Raw genomic sequence first — 18,198 nt, 5'->3', positions numbered from 1 at the left:
GTTGATTATGTATAGGCTGAATTGTGTTGTATTTGTATGGCTTGAAACTTGGATTTTTGTATAGTTTGTATGGTTTTGAACTGAATTGGTTTGTAAAATCTGAAGATTGGTTTTTGTATGTTCGAATCCTTGAAATTGTATGCGTAGTGTGTGCCTTGAAATTTTGTAGCTATATGCATGCATGATAAATTTGCAAAAAATTTGAGAAAATTTGCCATTTTTTCGGGTGTATATACCCACTATAAGCACCCACTTTGACTGAGGTTTTTTGGTTAGGAAAAGCGCAAGTAAAAGTATATTCAACTTTTGCTAATGCACATGCAGACTTGACTTAGGACGCCGATTTAGGACTAGAATGCTTGAATTTTGAAAAAAAATTGATTCGAAATATGCCCGACGCGTTGATCCGGACTGCTTGAAATTGCGCGTCTTGCGGCTTTGGAATCTTGAATAATGGAGGTTGTACTCTGCTGTCCGAAACACTAAAGAGTGTGTACTCGGAGTCATAAGAGAGGACGGTGGCCTCGTCCTTTGGTGCAGGCTCCCGGCGTCTGGCGCGGGCTTGGTGCCTGGCGCGGGCTTGGTGCCTGGCGCATGTGGGCTGACGTACAAGCCGACTCTTGTTTAAATAGGGATGTTGTTGGATCATTTCTTGCATCAATCCTTCCCTGCTATCATTGCATATGATGAGCGATATTTATCTCGCTCTTAGCCTAGGATTTTATGTTAGTTTTTATGCTTTTTTATAGTTTTTATAGCTTTTTGTGTGAGATTTATAAGTTTTGTTCCATCTTGTGCTTTATAGGTGTCTTGATGAAAAATGATGGAAAACAAGTGAATTTGAGCCAAAACAGGGCTTGTGCGGTTGAGTGGCGTTTTGTGCGCCCGAACAGGTAGTGCAAATGGAATTCAAGGAGATTCCAGTTTTGTGCGGTCGAATGCCCTCTCCCATTCGGTCGCACAAAACGGATTTTTGAGGCAGAATGTCCCAAGATTGTAAAACGACCGCACAACCCTAGTAATTCGACAGCACAGGTTTTGTGTGATCGAACGTGCTCTGTTGTTTGGTCGCACAGATTTGGTTTTTGGAGGCAGAATGTCCCTAACTTGGGATGCGACTGCACAATGTGCTCTACTCGACCGTGCAAAAGTTGTGCGCCCAAACGGCTTTCCTTGTTCGACCAAATGAAGCTGCGAAGGAATTATGAGCCAAAGGAATCCCATTCGACCGAACAGGGTTCTTCGTTCGGTTGCACATGACGAAGGAAGTGTTCTTCGCTGCCTTCGCTCGCACAAGACCCGGTATTTGCTCGAATGATTCTTTTACGTTCGGTCGCACAAAAGGTCTGTGCGACCAAATGGTTGCGCGGGCTGCTCTTATTCGAATTCTGGCTTCTTTTTGGGGAAACTTATAAATAGATTTTTCGATTTATTTTGTAGAGAGGAGAATTTTAGTTGATAATTGGAGATTCTAAAAGTAGATTTTTAGCAATTATAGAGAGAGAAACTCTCCTCCATTCAAGCTTCAATTTGTAATCCTTCTTAACTCTTCTTCAATCTTGCAATTTAATTCTTAGTTTCTTAATTCTTGCTCTTGCTTTGTTGTTTATTGTTCTTCAATTCCTTAATTTCTTGAATTCTTGATTTCATTGATTGAAGTTACTTTGATTATTAATTCTTAGTTGATTGTGCAATTGAATTCTTAAATTCTCTTCTCTTACTCCTTCAATTTCATGCTTGCTAGCTTAGAATTAATGGATTGCTTGATTTCTAGAATGATTAGTGAGTAGAATTAGATTAGGGAAAGGGGAGAATCTAGGGGCTTAATTAGGGGAAATTGATTATTGATTGTTGATTGATTCATGTGATTAAATATGATTTGATGATAGGACATCCATGCTAATTGATTGGTAGTTGCAAATGCTATTCGATTAGAATCACGTGGAACCATAGGTTAGGTTTGGCAAGAGATTGTGGGCCTATCTTGTGTGATCAAATGGCGGTGCCTATTATATGCTAGTTAGTTTAATCTAGGATTAGGCGAAAGCTCTTCCGTGGATTAGACGCTTAGCGTTCCCTATCCGAGAGGTGGCGGGTTCGTCTTTAGATGCTATTTGCCTAATCGTCACTTCGTTGCATGATCATCATTGCTAGATAGTTGAATTCATTTCCCCCGATTTTCCTAGTCTATCCCCGACTCCCTAACATCTCCCTTTCTTGATTCAATTTAGCATAATTCGTAGTTTTTAGATTCTTAAAAGTGACAATTCAAAACCAAATTCTTGTTCGAACTAGATTGACTTTCAAACTCGATAACCACCGTTTCTTTGGGACGATCCCTTTGCTTACCGCTAGCCGGTTAGTTGAGTGGTTTTATAAATATTGTTTGCATAGGTTGTTTTCTATCAACGACGGAAAATACACCTATCAAAATGGCGCCGTTGCCGGGGAGCGTTTGTTGTTTTTGAGTTTTAGTTGAGACTAGTTCATCATTAGAAAAAACAAAAACATTGCAATTTCGCTTAGCTTTCTTTTTCCTTGGCGTGCTCGTCAAAGGATTCTCCATCCTCTTGACCTTGAATTGGAGAGGACACTTAGGAGACAAAGGCGTGTACGGTCTAGCTCATCAAGCAATAACAGATTCGCATCGTTGAGTGTTGGTGAGGAACAACAAGAGAGTGAGCAAGTGTTTGAGAACATGGCGCTCCCGGTTAAGAACATGGGAATACCGGGGGCATTCGAAGCTACATGTGGTATTCAAGCCCCAACAACGGGTGCCAACAACTATGAGATCAAGCCCGCCTTGATCAATTTGGTGCAAAGCCACCCCTTTTGTGGGAAGAGTAATGAATCACCTCACGAACATCTCAAACAGTTCGAGCACTATTGTGACACAATCAAGCACAATGGTGTCACATCGGATTATGTGAGGTTGACATTGTTTCGGTTCTCTCTACTTGGGCGAGCAAGTGATTGGCTTGACAAGGAGGTCAAGCCCAACTCACTTCGCACTTGGACCGAAGTGACAAGTGCATTCTTAAACAAGTTCTACTCGCATGGGAAGACGGCGGAGTGTCGCCACAAGATCCAATCCTTTGAGAAAAAGCGAGATGAGTCACTCTTCGAAGCTTGGGATCGTTTCAAGGAGTACCAAAGGGAATGCCCACACCATGGGATTCCTAAATGGTTGTTGCTCCAAACATTTTACTTGGGGTTGAGTCCAAGTTCGAAGACAAGTCTTGATGCGGGCGCGGGAGGCCCCATTATGAATAAAACTGAGGATCAAATAGAGGAAATCATTGAGGATGTAGTTCAAAACTACCAATCTTGGAATGTAGGCACAAGGAATTATGATGGGAAAGGTAGAGGTGAAGATGGTAAGGGTTCGGTGTACGCCATAGAGCAAGCACGGATGATTGAGAAGCTTACCTCACGCTTGGAGAAGCTCAAAAATACACCAAGCCAATCGCCATCACCGTCTACAATCCCTCCTCCCTCGGCCACTCTTCTCTCTAAGGGGAAGGGCAAGGTTAGTTCTTATGGCTCAATGCCTCCGGGCACATTCTTTTGTGAAAATTGCCAAGACTACAGTCATTCCCCCGATGCATGCCCCTTAGTTCATAACTTGTCATTTGTGGATTATGGCCCTTCGTATGAAGGAGAGTTTGATGTAGAGTATGCTTATGCCATCAATGAGAAGTCTAGGAATGATAACCCTAACAATCCTAATTTTGCTAGGCAACCTAGAGGGCCCTCCATGTATGGTCCCCACCAAGGCTATGGCCAAGGAAGTGGGTATGATAGCCAAAATCGAGGTGGCTATAGAGCACAAGGCTATCAAAGCCAAGCTCTCTATGGTCAAGCTTTAGGTTTTGACAATCAAGGTCAATACAACCAAGGGGGTTATAATCCCAACCATCAAGGTGGAGGGGGTTATAACTACTCTTATGGGAAATTTAGGGGTGCCTCAAGTGGGGGTTATCCTTTGAACTCGGGAGTTCCTTATGGTGCATCTCAATTGCCACCTCCCGGATTCAATGGACCGAGGACCTTTGGCAACCAATATCAAGCAAACCTTAGTGGTTATGGCGTTGCACCTCCACCACTCCCGCCTCTCAAGTCTAATCTTGAGGCTCTCAGGGAGTCGTTTGTGGGGGCGCAAGCCAAGAAGAATGTCGAGTTTGAGGATGGATTCAAACAATCCAACACTCACTTGAAGATGATTGAGACCCAACTTGCTCAACTAGCTAGCACTATCAAAGAGCAACAAGTGCATACAAGTCTCCCACCCCAAGGTCAATCTCCTAAGCAATTGTATGCCATTGTGACAAGGAGTGGGAAGACCTTAGATGATAGTGCTACGCATGTTGAAGCTCCTAGCTCTAGGGGTGAGAGTTCTACGGGAAATGAGTCCTCGGACCGTGATGATGCGGAAGAGAAGTCTCGTGTCGACGACATGAGTGATGGTGATAAGTCGAAGGAGACTCCTCTTCCTCCTCTCCCAACTCCTTTTTCCCCCTATCCCCATAGACACAAATGGGATGTGCAATTCGCAAAATTTCTTGTGATTCTTCGACAATTGTATGTCACTATCCCCTTTAAGGATGCTTTGAAACAAATTCCTTCTTATACGAGATTTCTCAAGGAAGTCTTGAGTGGGAAGCGAGATCTTGACGTAAAGGAGACGGTGAACCTCACCGAGAATTTTAGTGCTATCATTCTTAACAAAACGCCACCCAAACTCAAAGACCCGGGAAGTTTTTCTATCCCTTGTGCTATTAAGGAGCTTGAAATAAGCAATGCCTTGTGTGATTTGGGTGCTAGCGTTAGTATACTACCTTATTCGGTGTTTGCCAAGCTTGACGTTGGAGATCTTGTCCCAACCAACATCACCTTGCAACTTGCCGACCGTTCGGTCAAGTATCCTATTGGCAAGGTTGAGGATGTTCCCCTAGTGGTTGGCGAGCTTACTTTCCTTGTGGATGTCGTCGTCTTGGACATTGATGAGGATGCCCATACCCCCCATTATCTTGGGGAGGCCATTTTTGGCCACCGCGGGTGCTCTTATCGATGTGCAAGAAGGACTAATCACTTTGAAAGCGGGAGACGCCAAGGCTAGTTTCAAGCTTGCAATTGATGAACATTGTTGCTCTAAAATGAAAAGTAGCATGAAAATTGACACTCTTGCTTGTGTTGAGAACAACCACTCTTGTGCTAAATCTTCTAACAATTTTCATGTTTCTAAGTGTGCTAATGAGCTTGCTAGGTCCTCTCTTGATGACAAGAATGTCCATGGAGTCCCAAAGGCGCTTGGGGATGAGCTTGAAGATGTTGTAACCATCCCCGAGATATTTGAAATGCATGTAAGTTGATGATGATAATGGAGCTAAACCCTCCAAAGTGTTTCATGGATCGGCTAAGAAAGCCAAGAAGTCAGCTAAGAGTCCATCGAGTCCCGAGGAGGGGGATGTTGGTGGATTATTTGGTTTCCGCCTCTTGAATGGTGATGTCGGTAAGATCTTTGTTCCCAAAGGGGCAAAGAAATGCATGTTGACTAGTGTTGACCCAAGGTTGGTTGTCTTTGGCCCCCCTTGACCTTTTGGGGTGGTCTGTCAAGCTAATGACGTTAAACGAGCGCTACCGGGAGGCAACCCGTGTATTGGTCTCATTCTTGTCCCCCCATGAGCTTTGTGGGGATTCGTCAAGCTAATGACGTTAAACGAGCGCTATCCGGGAGGCAACCCGGTTGTCTAACTCCTAGCTTTAGTTTTTATTTGATTTTGGGGCTTTAATTTCCATTAATTAGTTTCATTTTCGATTTAAATAGGAAGCTTGTGAAAATAGTGCAAAATCTTGTTTTGTGCGACCGAACGTGTCCTGTTGTTCGGTCGCACAAAACTCGTTTTTGAGGCAGAATGGCAAATCTTTGGCACTCGATCCCACAGCTCTGAAAATTCGACCGCACAAGGTCTGTGCGATTGAATGATCATTTCCGTGCTATCGCACAGGTCTGTGCGACCGAACGACTTATTCTGTTCGATCGCACAGCCTGGCGGGGTTGCCATTGCAGGCATTTATTCGAAAATTCGCAAGTTTCTTTTCTTTTCTTCTTCATTCGTCCGAATCTCATTCTCTCACTTCTCCATTACTCTCTTCTCTCACTTACTACTACTACTCCTCATCAATTTCACTTACTTCCCTTCACAAATTTCACTTCCCATTCATCAAATTCTCTCTTTCTCATTCATCCCAACCCCCAAAATCCCCAAAATTTCATATTTTTTTTGCAAAACCCCCAATTTCTAGGGTTTTTGTGAAATTGTTCTCAATTGTGTGTGTGGTAAATTGGAGCTCTAGAGGCATCTTGGGATCAATTCTAGTCCACTTCCTTTGCTTGTGGTGATGATTTCTTTCCCTTAATTCTTATTTTTCATTCCATTTTCACCATGTTCATAAAATGTTTGAATTTTCTGAAATTTTTGATTTTTGGGTGTTAGTTGATGCATGTTTGTGTTATGCTTAGTCTTTAATTGTCTAGATGAGCTTTGCATGTTTAATTCCTTGTTCCATTTAAGCTCTAGACTTTTTGAGATGATTTAATGAGATTTTGGGATACTTTTATTTTATTTGTTTGTGGAAGTAATGGTGATTGTTTGTGGTGGTTAGTATGGAGTAATGTGGTTAGTTCAACCTTGTTGAGGAGTTTGTGTAATGTTTAGAGCTTGATGATGAATTGATGAAGATCGTTAACTCTTAGCTCTTGTAGTTGTTCGTTCGTCCTAGATTGTGAACTAACTTAGTTTATCCCTCTTTGTGTGTCTTGGTCTGTTTCTTTTTGTTTTGTAGATTTTTTCTTAGCATCAACTCATTTCAATGGCACCAAAGCGATCAAAGAAGAACCCCGCCTCAACCGAGGCCGCGATCACCTCTTCATCAAAGAGGAAAACAACAACGACACCAACCCCTCCGAACATGGAAACTTACGGAATTGAGTTCACCGAGCAACGCTCTTGGGATTTCTTTGAAGTCCTTTCCAAGAGGACTATTAAGCCCACTAAGTTCTTTCATCGGGAAAGCGTTCGTAGCTTGGGGGTTGAGGCCGAGGTTGACAAGTTACTCAAGGGCCTAGGGTGGGAAGAGTTTGCAAAGATGAGTGCCCCTACATACAAAAGGGTGACTTTGGAGTTCCTCTCCTCGGCTCGAAAGAAATTTGTAGAAGATGAGGATGGTGAAAAGGTAGTTGAATTGAGCTTCCAAATTTTCGGGCGCCAATACAAGTTGAATAACAACCAAATCAATTCCCTCTTCTCCATCAAAACGAATATCGGTTACATCGTGAATCCAAGGGCCGAGTGTGCTAATGACTATAATGAAAACATTTGGTGGAGAGAGCTCACCGGAGACGATGGAGATTTCTTCTCCGCCTCGGCTAAGTCTTCCTCATTCCATCATCCGGCCATCCGGATCATGAGTCGCCTCCTCATCTATGCCCTTTTCTATAGGGGAGCTACCGGTGCCTTGTCGGGCACGGAACTTGGTGGTTTGTGGTTGGCCACTCAAGAGAAGCAAGGTGTGCTCGATTTCGGGAAATTGCTCATTTCCCGGATCATTGAGGTGCGGGATAGCCATTTGAACAAATCTGACATCCTCCTTGGTGGCATGCTGTGAGGGGGTCGAAAAAGCGCGAGGCTAATGCGTGACCTCGTCCCTCGTGGCTGTGACGTTTCTTTTTGTCAAATCAAGTGTAATTGTATTTCCTCTGAGTTTACACCCAATTGACTAGTAATATAGGAGTCGCCATTTATTTTTTAACGACAATGAGAAAAACTGACAAAACCCGGTTATCGTGACATAAAGGGAGTGCAATTATGTTTGACCACACGGCCGTAGGTTCCCCTGTGATCCCTGGTGTGGAGATCTCTCAACATACACCCGCAAGGTAGAGATTGAGGGTTCGGGGGACTGTAACTACCGAGAGGAATACTCGCTCGTCGATAACTCCAGAGGCAGGATATCCTTACTAGCTCAGCATAAATAATTGAAGGGACATGCGTTAACTATTAAGCTAATCTGAGTTGATTTTAACAATATGCAACACATAATACTAGATCGAGCGCGTTTATCTGATTTAGATTGTATTAAGGGACCTAGCATGATAATCCAATTTCCCAACATATTATCTTTATTAGGCATGATAGAACAATCAGATTTAATTAGTTTAACAGTTCATAATAGGGCGAGGAAAGCAATTAAATCATGGAACAGGGACACATTACGACGCACCCTTGAGAGGTGCGTCACGGTTCTCATAAATCTAACCACTTTGACTTTGCTATTTCTCCTTTTATTTAACGAATCTCAAATTACGGGACAGGATACGTTCTGTTCGATGTTTGGATCGATTGCGACAGGAACGCGTGATCAATTTCGCAGCGTGAGGCTTAGGCTTAGGGGTTTAGAGTCAATACTCAGAATATGAATTGTGTGTTGTCTTTTCACGTCGAATTTGGGGCTATATTTATAGAAAAGAGTTCGTGGAAAGATAGAATTGTAGAACTCTAATCCACGAAGAATTAGGAAAGAACACGTCCCAGGTAATTTCAGCGCCCAGGGCTGGGCGCCGAAGATTTCGGCGCCCAGAGCCAGGCGTTGAAAATAGGGTCTGGGCCGTTTCTTTGTCAGATTCGGACTCTTAGAATCCGGAGTGTATGAGACTTAATCGAGTCTTTTAGTGCGTATTAATTTTATGATGGAATGCATCTGGGCCCGTTACGAACTCTAGGCTCGTTAGGATTTTAATTAATACGTAACTCTTATTTTCGAATCGTATTAGGAACAGGATTCTCTCGCAATTTCTATCTCATTTAGGATTTATGTTGGAGTGCAACACCTAATTCTGACAGGTTTCTATCTTTTATGACTTGCCACTTTTAACAACTACCCATTACGACAGTTACTATTTTTAGCAGGTTTCCATAAATGGCAGGTTTCTATAAATAGAAGGTTTTGGGTGAAATGAAAAGGGGATTGAGATTCGTTATTTTATAGGAGATACGTTGTCAAGTGGAGATTTATGTTCTCATCATCGAACCTTCCCTTTCGGGAATGGGGACAAAAGTAGGTGTCTACAGTTAGCCCCCACTTTGACTGAGTCTTGGAGTAAGACGATGGTCAAAGTATTAGACGGAGTGCGTCACACAAGTCATGGTGACCTGTTTTTTGCGAGGGTCTCACGAGCCCCCGAGTGATAACATTTGACTTAAGGGTCATCACTTGAAGTGTCGACATATCCCTCACGTGTCATTGGGATTTGTCAACGGATAGTATAGAAACTCCCTCACTTTGTCATTGGAAGTATCTAAAGAGGCGTAGAAACTCCCTCACTTTGTCATTGGGAGTAGCTACAGATGTTTTCGAAATCAAAGCTATAAAGTGTAATTGGGCCTGGCCAAGCCCAATCACGAGGTAATTTTTTTTTAAAAGATTCTCATTTTCAAGGCTAGCTAAACGAGAAAACCCCCTTGTTTTTTATAGGACGTAAAACGAAGGAAAATCCAGCACATCGCTCTTTTTTTGGAAAAAAACGGAAAACCAATCCTTTTAATTTTTGGAAAAGGGAAAACTAGAAAAATTTATCGCTGCAGCGACTAAGGACCTGCGCGGCTAGTGACGCAGACCCCGCCGGCTAAAGATGGCGAGCCTGTCCGCTAAGGGTGGACGCCCCGTCCGATAGAAGTGGACGAATCTGTTTTTGAAATTTGAAAATAAGGACCTACGCGGCTTGTGACGTAGACCCCGCCGGCTAAAGATGGCAAACCTGTCCGCTAAGGGTGGAAACCCCGTCCGATAGAAGTGGACGAATCTATTTTGAAATTTGAAAATAAGGACCTACGCGGCTTGTGACGTAGACCCCGCCGGCTAAAGATGGCGAACCTGTCCGCTAAGGGTGGATACCCCGTCCGATAGAAGTGGACGAATCTGTTTTTGAAATTTGAAAATAAGGACCTACGCGGCTTGTGACGTAGACCCCGCCGGCTAAAGATGGCAAACCTGTCCGCTAAGGGTGGAAACCCCGTCCGATAGAAGTGGACGAATCTATTTTGAAATTTGAAAATAAGGACCTACGCGGCTTGTGACGTAGACCCCGCCGGCTAAAGATGGCAAACCTGTCCGCTAAGGGTGGACACCCCGTCCGATAGAAGTGGACGAATCTATTTCGAAATTTGTTTGTGCTTTTTGAAAATAAGGACCTACGTGGTTTGTGACGTAGACCCCGCCGGCTGAAGATGGCGAGCCTATTTTGAATTTGAAGACTTTATTTTTCGAAAACTGAGGCCTGCGCGGCTAGTGACGCAGACCCCGCCCGCTGAGGGTGGGCAAGCCCTGTCCGCTGAGGGTGGACGTCCCTGAATCCGTTTTTTTTTTTTTTCAATTTGGGAACTCGCGTGGTTCGTGACGCGATCTTGCCAACTGAAGATGGGCAAGTTCCCTTTTTTGTTCATCGTGATTTCTTTTGAGAATTTCTTTTATTCATTCTTGCAAGAGCGAATTCTTTCAAGGGATGCTCGGACTTAGTTGTAACCTGAATGTGGGTTGACAACGGGTTTAAACGGACCTTTGTCTTGTGGTCATCTTTTTTTTTTCATGGTTTCGAGCTAGTCTTTACGGCTCGGTTTTTGCCACTACTTGGTCTTTGATCGGAGGACCATGTACAAGTGTCAACGGCGACCATTCTCTGAGGTCGAAACCGGTTCTTTTGAGTTTATCCAAACACGGGACTGCGTGTAGCGTAGTCCGGGAATATGATTTTGACTCCGCACACTCTTTGTTGGAGTATATATTTTTTCGCGAGCCCCCAAGCACTTGGGCTCGTCGGTCATTTTTCGCCAAGAGAGGTACGTATTTTATAACTTCCTTTAATCATGTTTGGGGTCGTGCTCGTATGTGCGAGCGGCCTTTATAGTGGTGTGCTATTTTGGTGAGGTCGTGGAGTGCGACTTCAGTTTCTGGGCGACAAAGTTTATTTTCCAATAATATCCGGTTTAGCTTGGCCCGGATTTAATCTTTTGACAAACAAATATTTTTTATTTTGAGAAACCAACGACTTAACAATATTTTTTTGGTGTTTCGAAGAATGACCTTGATATTTATTTCGCTCATATTTCTTTTAAAAAGTGTACACATATATTCCTTGAGACGAGTCTAAGTTTTGACCAAGTTTTAACATTCTTTTTTGATATTTGGGTGCTAAAGGTGCTTTTGGGCTTGATCTTAATTGCAATAGGGCCTCGTGTCTAGCGACACGGTTTTATGTCCTTTCCTGTTCCGCGTTTTGTGAAATCTGGCCTTGGGCTGCATATTCAGCGCCCAAGGCAGGGCGTTAATTATTTCAGCGCCCAGCCGTGGGCGCTGAAAGTCCTCTCCTGGCGATTTTTGGTTTTCAGATTTCTTAACGCGTTTCAGAATGGGATCAGGATGTCACTTGATGTCTTCAGCTATATATAGGGGCTAGATACGTCCCTATTTTCTATCACTCTCAATTTTCTTCTCTCTTGTAGTTGCTTAGTCTTAATCTCTCCTTGCTTTTGTCATGTCGATTCCTCCATTCTCACTCCAACGAGCTATTAGGCGTTGGCTACGAGCCCTTACTCCTACAGAAAAGGGTTTGTTGAAAGAATACCACTTAGAGGCACTTTTAGGCTTACAACAAATTAATATTGATTATAACTTTCTGCATGCAGCCCTAAGCTTTTGGGATTCCGATCATCATGTTTTTGTTTTTCGGGGCAACGAAATATGTCCTTTGCCAGATGAATTTGCCGCGATCCTCAGTTATCCTACTAATGCTACTCCTGCCACCCCTGGCACCATTAAAGAGGGTAAAACAACCATAGGGGCTTTCCTAGGACTAGAGGCTAACATGCTTGCTGAGATTGTTGTAGGTGATGAGGTTAATTTGGCAAAGCTTGTAAAACATCACTTTAGACCTAGTAAAAATATAACCGAACAAAAATTGAACATTCGAGCCCTCGTATTTTGCTTGTTGAATCATTATTTGCTGTCGAATAACAATGGTGAGTTCGGTGACATAAGGTTGATCCCCTTTATTAGCCAGATGGAAAGTTGCTATTCTATTATGCCGTTGGTTGTTGCCGAGACTTTGCTGAGTGCGGATGAGCTGAAGAAGGATGCCAAATCTGGATATTTTAAGGGGAGCCCCCTATTGCTGCAGGTAATCGATCTTTTCCTTGCGCATGTTTTTTTTTGCATTCTTTTTTACTCGTCCTTCCTGGAGCTGAGTTTCAGCGCCCAGCGCTGGGCGTTAGAATTTTCGGCGCCTGGTCCTGGGCGTTGAAACTGCGCCCCAGGCTTCGTTTGTTTATTTATTATTTTTTGGTCTGATCGTACCCGTTTTTTGCAGATTTGGCTCATGGAACGACTTAGGCTCTTAGAAATTCCTGCTGATCCTAAACACTGTCGCCCTATAGCCTTGGGTAACCGGAAGTGTTTGCACCGAGGCCAGGACGAGGACGAGTGGGCCTCCTTTTTTACTCATGGTATCTGTTCTATTAAGTGGGTGGTACCGTGGTGGGGTTTGACTACTATGACGGGGGGTTCTGATGTATCGGTTTATGTTTCTTTGTTGGGGCTATCCCGGCTCATTTATATCTTTCCTTACCGAGTCATGCGTCAATACGGCTTAAGGCAGACCATCCCCTTTTCTGATACGGTACCACCTAAAGTAGCGGCCTTTTCACAAGCACGGGTTCAAGCATGGGCTAAGTATTATGATGGTCTCCCGCGTTGGGCCGTAGCTACAAATGGCTTTGTGGGTCTTTCTGAAAATTACAAGTTGTGGATGAGCTCCGATGATAAAGCTGTGAGGACCGAGGCTCGAAATGGGGAGTCGGCTGAGCTTTTGATACCTCCTATTCGGGTTAGATATGAGGGCCGTGATTCTGCCAATCCTCGCACCCATGGTATTAAGACTGTGAAAGCTCGTCCTGATCGAAAGCGAAAGGAAGTTCCTCCCCGTTCCAGTTCTAGGCCTAAGAAGATGCCTAACATGAAGGGGTCTGCCGTTGCTAAAAGAAATGCAAGCTCTCGCGGAGATCGTCGCCGGAACAATGTATGGGTTAGGAAGGCTCAGCCGCCTGTAGAAACAGTGACTAATCTAGTTGATGTTGATAATCCTTCTCCCACCATTGTCTGTGCTCTTGAGGCTGAGCGGGCTATAACTAAGAATATTTCTGAAATCTTGGTATCTTTGGAAGTTAGTGTCCAGGAGCCGGTTCTTATGGAGATTGATATAGGGGCAGCGTAGAAGACTGTGGGGGTGGATCCTGCGAACCTTGCCCTCTACAAGACTTTATTTGATGATCCGGAAGAACTAGAATAGTGTAGTTCTTGCTAGGGTGTAGGTGCCCTTTGTTTATTCCAGTTGTGTTTGTTTTTCCTTCTTAGCACTTTTGTTTTCCTTCTTATTATTTTTTAATAAAGGCGTATTTTATTTTTTACTTTCGTTTTTGCTTCTCCCTTTTTTTTTTATATTTTATATATGTCTAACACTTTTGCACAATGTATATATATTTTGCTATTTAATTGGACCGAATCCATAAATAGGATTGCCTACGTATCTTTGTTAGAATCAGGTCGCGCGTAGTTCTAGCTAGAATAAATTCTAGGATGCCGGATTTAAATAGATATGCCCTGAGGTGGAAACATATTATTTAATCGGTCAAATGAGTGAAGTATTATCATTATTTTCGTCTGTTGTTTTTTGCCGTAAGCCGTGTATAAAAATGAAATTCCATGTGTTTTTTGTACGACTATTTTTTGGTACGCATATATTTTTTTTTTTTTTTGGTACGCATATCTGGATACGTGTTGTACCCCCCAAGTGTTCGTTATTTTTCCGTTATGTGCGGATAAAATAACGAGCACTTTCTGGAAAAAAGTTAGGCAGGCAGAGAGTTTCAACGCCCAGGATGGGGCGTCAAAGATTTCGGCGCCCAGCCCTGGGCGCTGAAAATGATTTCTGGGCGGTCGTTTTTTACGCTTTGCTTCACATGTTCTTGCATTTATTTCTTTTTTTCTTCGTTTTGTGCTTTGCTTCTTACTCGTATTAAAATCAATTTTGAGGCTATTTCGGGGGTTTTTTAACTATTAACGTGAGACGCATCTTTGTCCGGATTAATTTTTCCTATTCGTGACTCGAAACGGTTTTGAGAATTGGGTTAGTGTGTGGAAGACATGAAGATCTTTGTGTGGGCTTTTGAGTGGGCTGAGGTGCGTGTTGATGCCGGGGGCGGCGTTTATTTTTATGAGTTTTTTTTGAGCAACATTTGCATGGTTTCTTTTGCTTTCTTTGGGTTGCATGGGTTAGACCCTTATGTTTTGGTAATATGATAATGTGGTTCTCTTTTGGGGTTTGATGAATTTCGATGTCACGATTCAAGACCGAGTGGGCCTTGTTTATTGGGCCTAGAGTGGGCCGCCTCTTTGCAAGTACGTTTGGTGCTCATTTAGTGTTAGGAGGAATATTACGCCTTTATTAATTTGGAAAGTAAGGAAAACACACTGAAATAAAATTAACCTATATTCTAAGGGGTCTTAGGACCATCTAAAGTCTTTATTATTTCTTTTCTACCAATCTAAAGAACTACTAGGCGCTTTTTTACTAAGGTTCTCTATATGGCTCAAGCCTTGGGTTTAGTCTCGTAAAACTTTGGTCCTTCACCGGTACTCATCTTGAATTCTATTCCTTTTGTGTTGACCCACTGATATTTCTTCACCCATCCGTTCTCGATCTCTTCTAGTGTTGATGCAGGAGCGATTAACCGGGTTGGGTCGAAACCTTCATCTTGTAAAGCTAGGGTAGTAATCACAGTCTCGTCCTCCATAGGCCTCGATTCATTAAACAATGTCCATAGAGCCTGGTTGTCCAATATTTCAGCTGCTTTGGTCTTGGTGAGGTGGGGTGCCTCATCCAAGGTGTGGCAGTCATGGAAAATTTCAAATCCGGGTTTTAGCAAGCCATCCTGAACGAAGGGTTCAGGGTAATCACAGCATGGGTGTTCTTCTCCTTCCCGTACGAACAACCCGTTAAGGGTCCTTTGAAACGGGGGAAGGAGGGTGGTTTGTTTGGCCTTGTTAAGGCGTAGCCCAGACAGGCGGTCAGCAATATCTTCCTCCGTTGGTTCATAGCCTAAGCCAAAGGGAGTAGATTTGGTGGGTAAAGGATGGAATGTGTATTCCTTCTTCCTTATGCCCAATGGAGTTCCTCGAAATAACCTTGAGCTAACAACATTCTAGGGACGACTCGGGATGCGCGCGGGTCTAGAAATGCTGGATCATAGTCTTCGATGACCTGGATTGCTTCATCCATTTGGAACCCATAAAGGTCGTCTGCAGTTTTGGCCGTTCCAACCATAGTACAACAGACGTCGAGAGGAGGGGCGCGGATTTCTAGTATTACCCCGTTATGGTTAAGTTTAACCATTTGGTGCAGGGTAGAAGCCACACCTCCTAAGTCATGGAGCTAAGGTCGCCCCAAGAGGAGGTTGAAAGTGGGCTTGATGTCGATTATTTGAAACTCCGTGGTGCGTGCCACAGGCCCGGTTTGTATGGTAAGGTTGATTTTTCCCAACACAGGCCTTCGAGAGTTATCATAGGCTCGTACCCCTTGCGTAGAGGTTTGGAAGTCATCGTTTCCTAGCCCCAAGCAATGGGCGGTTCGCAATGGGCAAACGTTATCCGCCGAACCGTTATCTACGAGCGCTAAGGGGATGTTTTGTCCTTTGCATCCAACCACTAGATAGAGGGCTTTATTGTGAGCACCCCCCTCTTTGGGCAAGTCTTTGTCAGTGAAAACTATGGCCTTTTCTCCAGCATCTCTCGTGACGTGGTTAACCAATGAGTCAGGTGTGATATCTGTAGGCACCGAGATGAGGTCAAGTGAGCGAATAAGCTTTTCGCGATGTTCCTTTGAAGTACACATGAGATCCCAGATGGTAATCTCGGCTTTGGTTCTTTTTAGTTGCTTCAACAGAGGATTTTCAATGACTTCCACGACGGTGGTGTGCCGTCCATTCTCAGGAGTTTGTCTGACTGGGATATCGTCCGTAGGAGGTGGGCGAATATCCGATTGATATATCCTTCCGGATCGGGTGAGATTGTCGACTTCGGGTTCCTGAGGGGTGGTGTCAATGAGAGCATACCCGGGCCAAGTTTCAGTAAAGAGGTCCTGGCCCGATACTTGAGATAGGTAGATATCTTCAGCATCATCATCCCACACACCGCACACTTCTCTTTCGATTCGATCCATAGGGACCACAGCGAGCGGTGCACCTTGAGGTGTAATATACACCGTAGGGTCGAAGTTCTCATTTTCTGGTTGGTCGAGAGAGACGTGACAAGAGCCGAGTGGGCTTTTGTTGTTGTTGGGTTTGCCAACGTTAGGGAGCGGTATCACTTCATCCTCTATCATGTCCTGGATCGTATGTTTTAGATTCCAGCAGTTTTCAGTGTCATGCCCATTTCCTTGACGGAATTTGCAGAAAGCTTAGATCAAAAGCAAGCGAGCAAGGTGGGTGGCTAATTCCAAAACACAACAATAGACTTATAGGAAAAAGTGCTCCCATTTCGAGTCAAGAGAAAGCTGGGAAAAGGAATCCCCACCCCTGTTTCAGTCAGAATGAGTCCCCGGGACCCCGGGACTCCGAAAGAAGCACTTTATGAAGCCTCTCGGAATTAGATTATGGGATGAATTAAAGGGGATTGGAAGGTCCATGGCAGCAGGAAAATTGGATTCCAAAGAAGCCCCGTCTCCTCTAAGTGACAGCTGCCTTCTTGCATGCGAAAGTTCACCTTCGACCCAATATTTTCCCTTGACAGGAGGGTCACGGGTGGGGCCTATAGGTCTCAACTTTCCTTGATTGGTTAATCTTTCAAAGGCTTGTACCAGAGTCGACCCGAGTGGGGCAAACTTTCGGTCTCGGATCCATCTTCCAGGGCTTCTTCGGGCGGGTGTCTCCTCTACGGCATGGACTTCTTGGGCTTGGGATGTGTTGCCCCTGTTGTAGGTGTTGCTTTTGTATGCGGGTTTACTTTGTATTGTTTTTGCGAGGTCGTCCTCGATCTTTATTCCTACATCATAAACTCTTTTGAAAGTGTCAAGTCCCAGGTACCTAAGGTGTTGTCTATAAGCCGGGTCCAGGTTGTCAATGAATTTTTGGACCAATTCTGTTTCGGGAGGTCTATTGATTAGTTGGGCCGCCTGGTCCCTCCATCTAGCAAAGTAGGTTGTGAAACCTTCATTTTTCTTTTGGAAGAGAACTTCCAGCTCGCGCATGGTGACTTGAAAATCCATGTTCGACGAGTATTGCTTGATTAAGACATTGACAAAGTCTTCCCAAGTGGGGAAGAGCTTAGGGTCCTGGTGGTAGTACCATTTGAGCGGCACAGGTTCCAAGGACAAAGGAAAGGCAGGTAAATACATGGACTTGTCCACGCCTTTCAAGTTCATGGCATTCACAAAGCTCAATAGATGATCACGGGGATTGTCCGTGGCTTTAAACTTTGGTAAGTCAGATGAACTAAACTTTTCTGGTAGTTTGCCAGGAAAAGGTTCAGGATCGAGGGAGAAGTACTTGCTCCCCATGGTTTGCTGTAGGACCATTTTTTCAATCCTCTTCTCGTTATCGAGGTCATTTTTGGCTTGTGCAGCCGCTAAGGCTTCGTTTTCCATTTTCAGTTGGCCCATGAGTTGGGTCATTTGGGCCATCTGATCTCGCAATTCTTCGATGGCCATGTTTGAGGGTGCGAATCGAGGTTGGGGAAGCGGAGATCCTTGAAATGAGGGATGACGGACGGAGCTTGGAGTCACTAAACCTGGTGTTGGCGATGTATCTTCGAGACGTACTAACCTTTGATTTCCCGATCGGCACCAAGTGGCAGGACCACTCCTATGCATAAGATAAGCTAAAGTTTAGGCCCCAAAGTTTCAAGCATTACTTAGTCTAGACTTTGACTCTCTCTATCGGTTTTTTCGCTCTTTCTTTTGTTGGTACACTTTTTGGTTCTTTCTTTTGGTCATTCTTTGGATTTTCGAAACACTTGCCCATTGTGACATTCATAGTTTATTGGCATGTTCGGTTTTGGTGCCGAGCATTGTCATCGTAGGAGGCCTATCAACGA

The 18,198-nt window shown here is 44.0% G+C and overlaps 1 protein-coding gene and 1 pseudogene across 1 annotated transcript; one reads left to right on the top strand and one right to left on the bottom strand.

Moving 5' to 3' along the window:
* Positions 1 to 3,076: 3,076 nt before the first annotated feature.
* On the bottom strand, positions 3,077 to 3,177 carry LOC130468298 (uncharacterized; annotated as a pseudogene).
* A 235-nt stretch (positions 3,178 to 3,412) lies between these two features.
* On the top strand, positions 3,413 to 5,119 carry LOC130467443 (uncharacterized). The gene is made up of 3 exons (XM_056835951.1): positions 3,413 to 3,529; positions 4,310 to 4,687; positions 4,784 to 5,119. Exons 1-3 carry the CDS (start codon positions 3,413 to 3,415, stop codon positions 5,117 to 5,119), a joined length of 831 nt encoding a protein of 276 aa, XP_056691929.1.
* Positions 5,120 to 18,198: the final 13,079 nt, after the last annotated feature.

The sequence above is a fragment of the Spinacia oleracea genome, chromosome 2 (assembly GCF_020520425.1).
Source record: "Spinacia oleracea cultivar Varoflay chromosome 2, BTI_SOV_V1, whole genome shotgun sequence".
Classification (NCBI taxonomy): domain Eukaryota; kingdom Viridiplantae; phylum Streptophyta; class Magnoliopsida; order Caryophyllales; family Amaranthaceae; genus Spinacia; species Spinacia oleracea.
This window is presented reverse-complemented; position numbering and strand designations above follow the sequence as displayed.

Coding starts and splice junctions, on each gene's coding strand:
- LOC130467443 (XM_056835951.1), top strand. CDS start 3,413: ATGATTGAGAAGCTTACCTCACGCTTGGAGAAGCTCAAAAATACACCA. Junction 3,530..4,309: donor TCTCTAAGGGGAAGGGCAAG/GTTAGTTCTTAT, acceptor CAATCTCCTAAG/CAATTGTATGCCATTGTGAC. Junction 4,688..4,783: donor ATCTTGACGTAAAGGAGACG/GTGAACCTCACC, acceptor TGTGCTATTAAG/GAGCTTGAAATAAGCAATGC.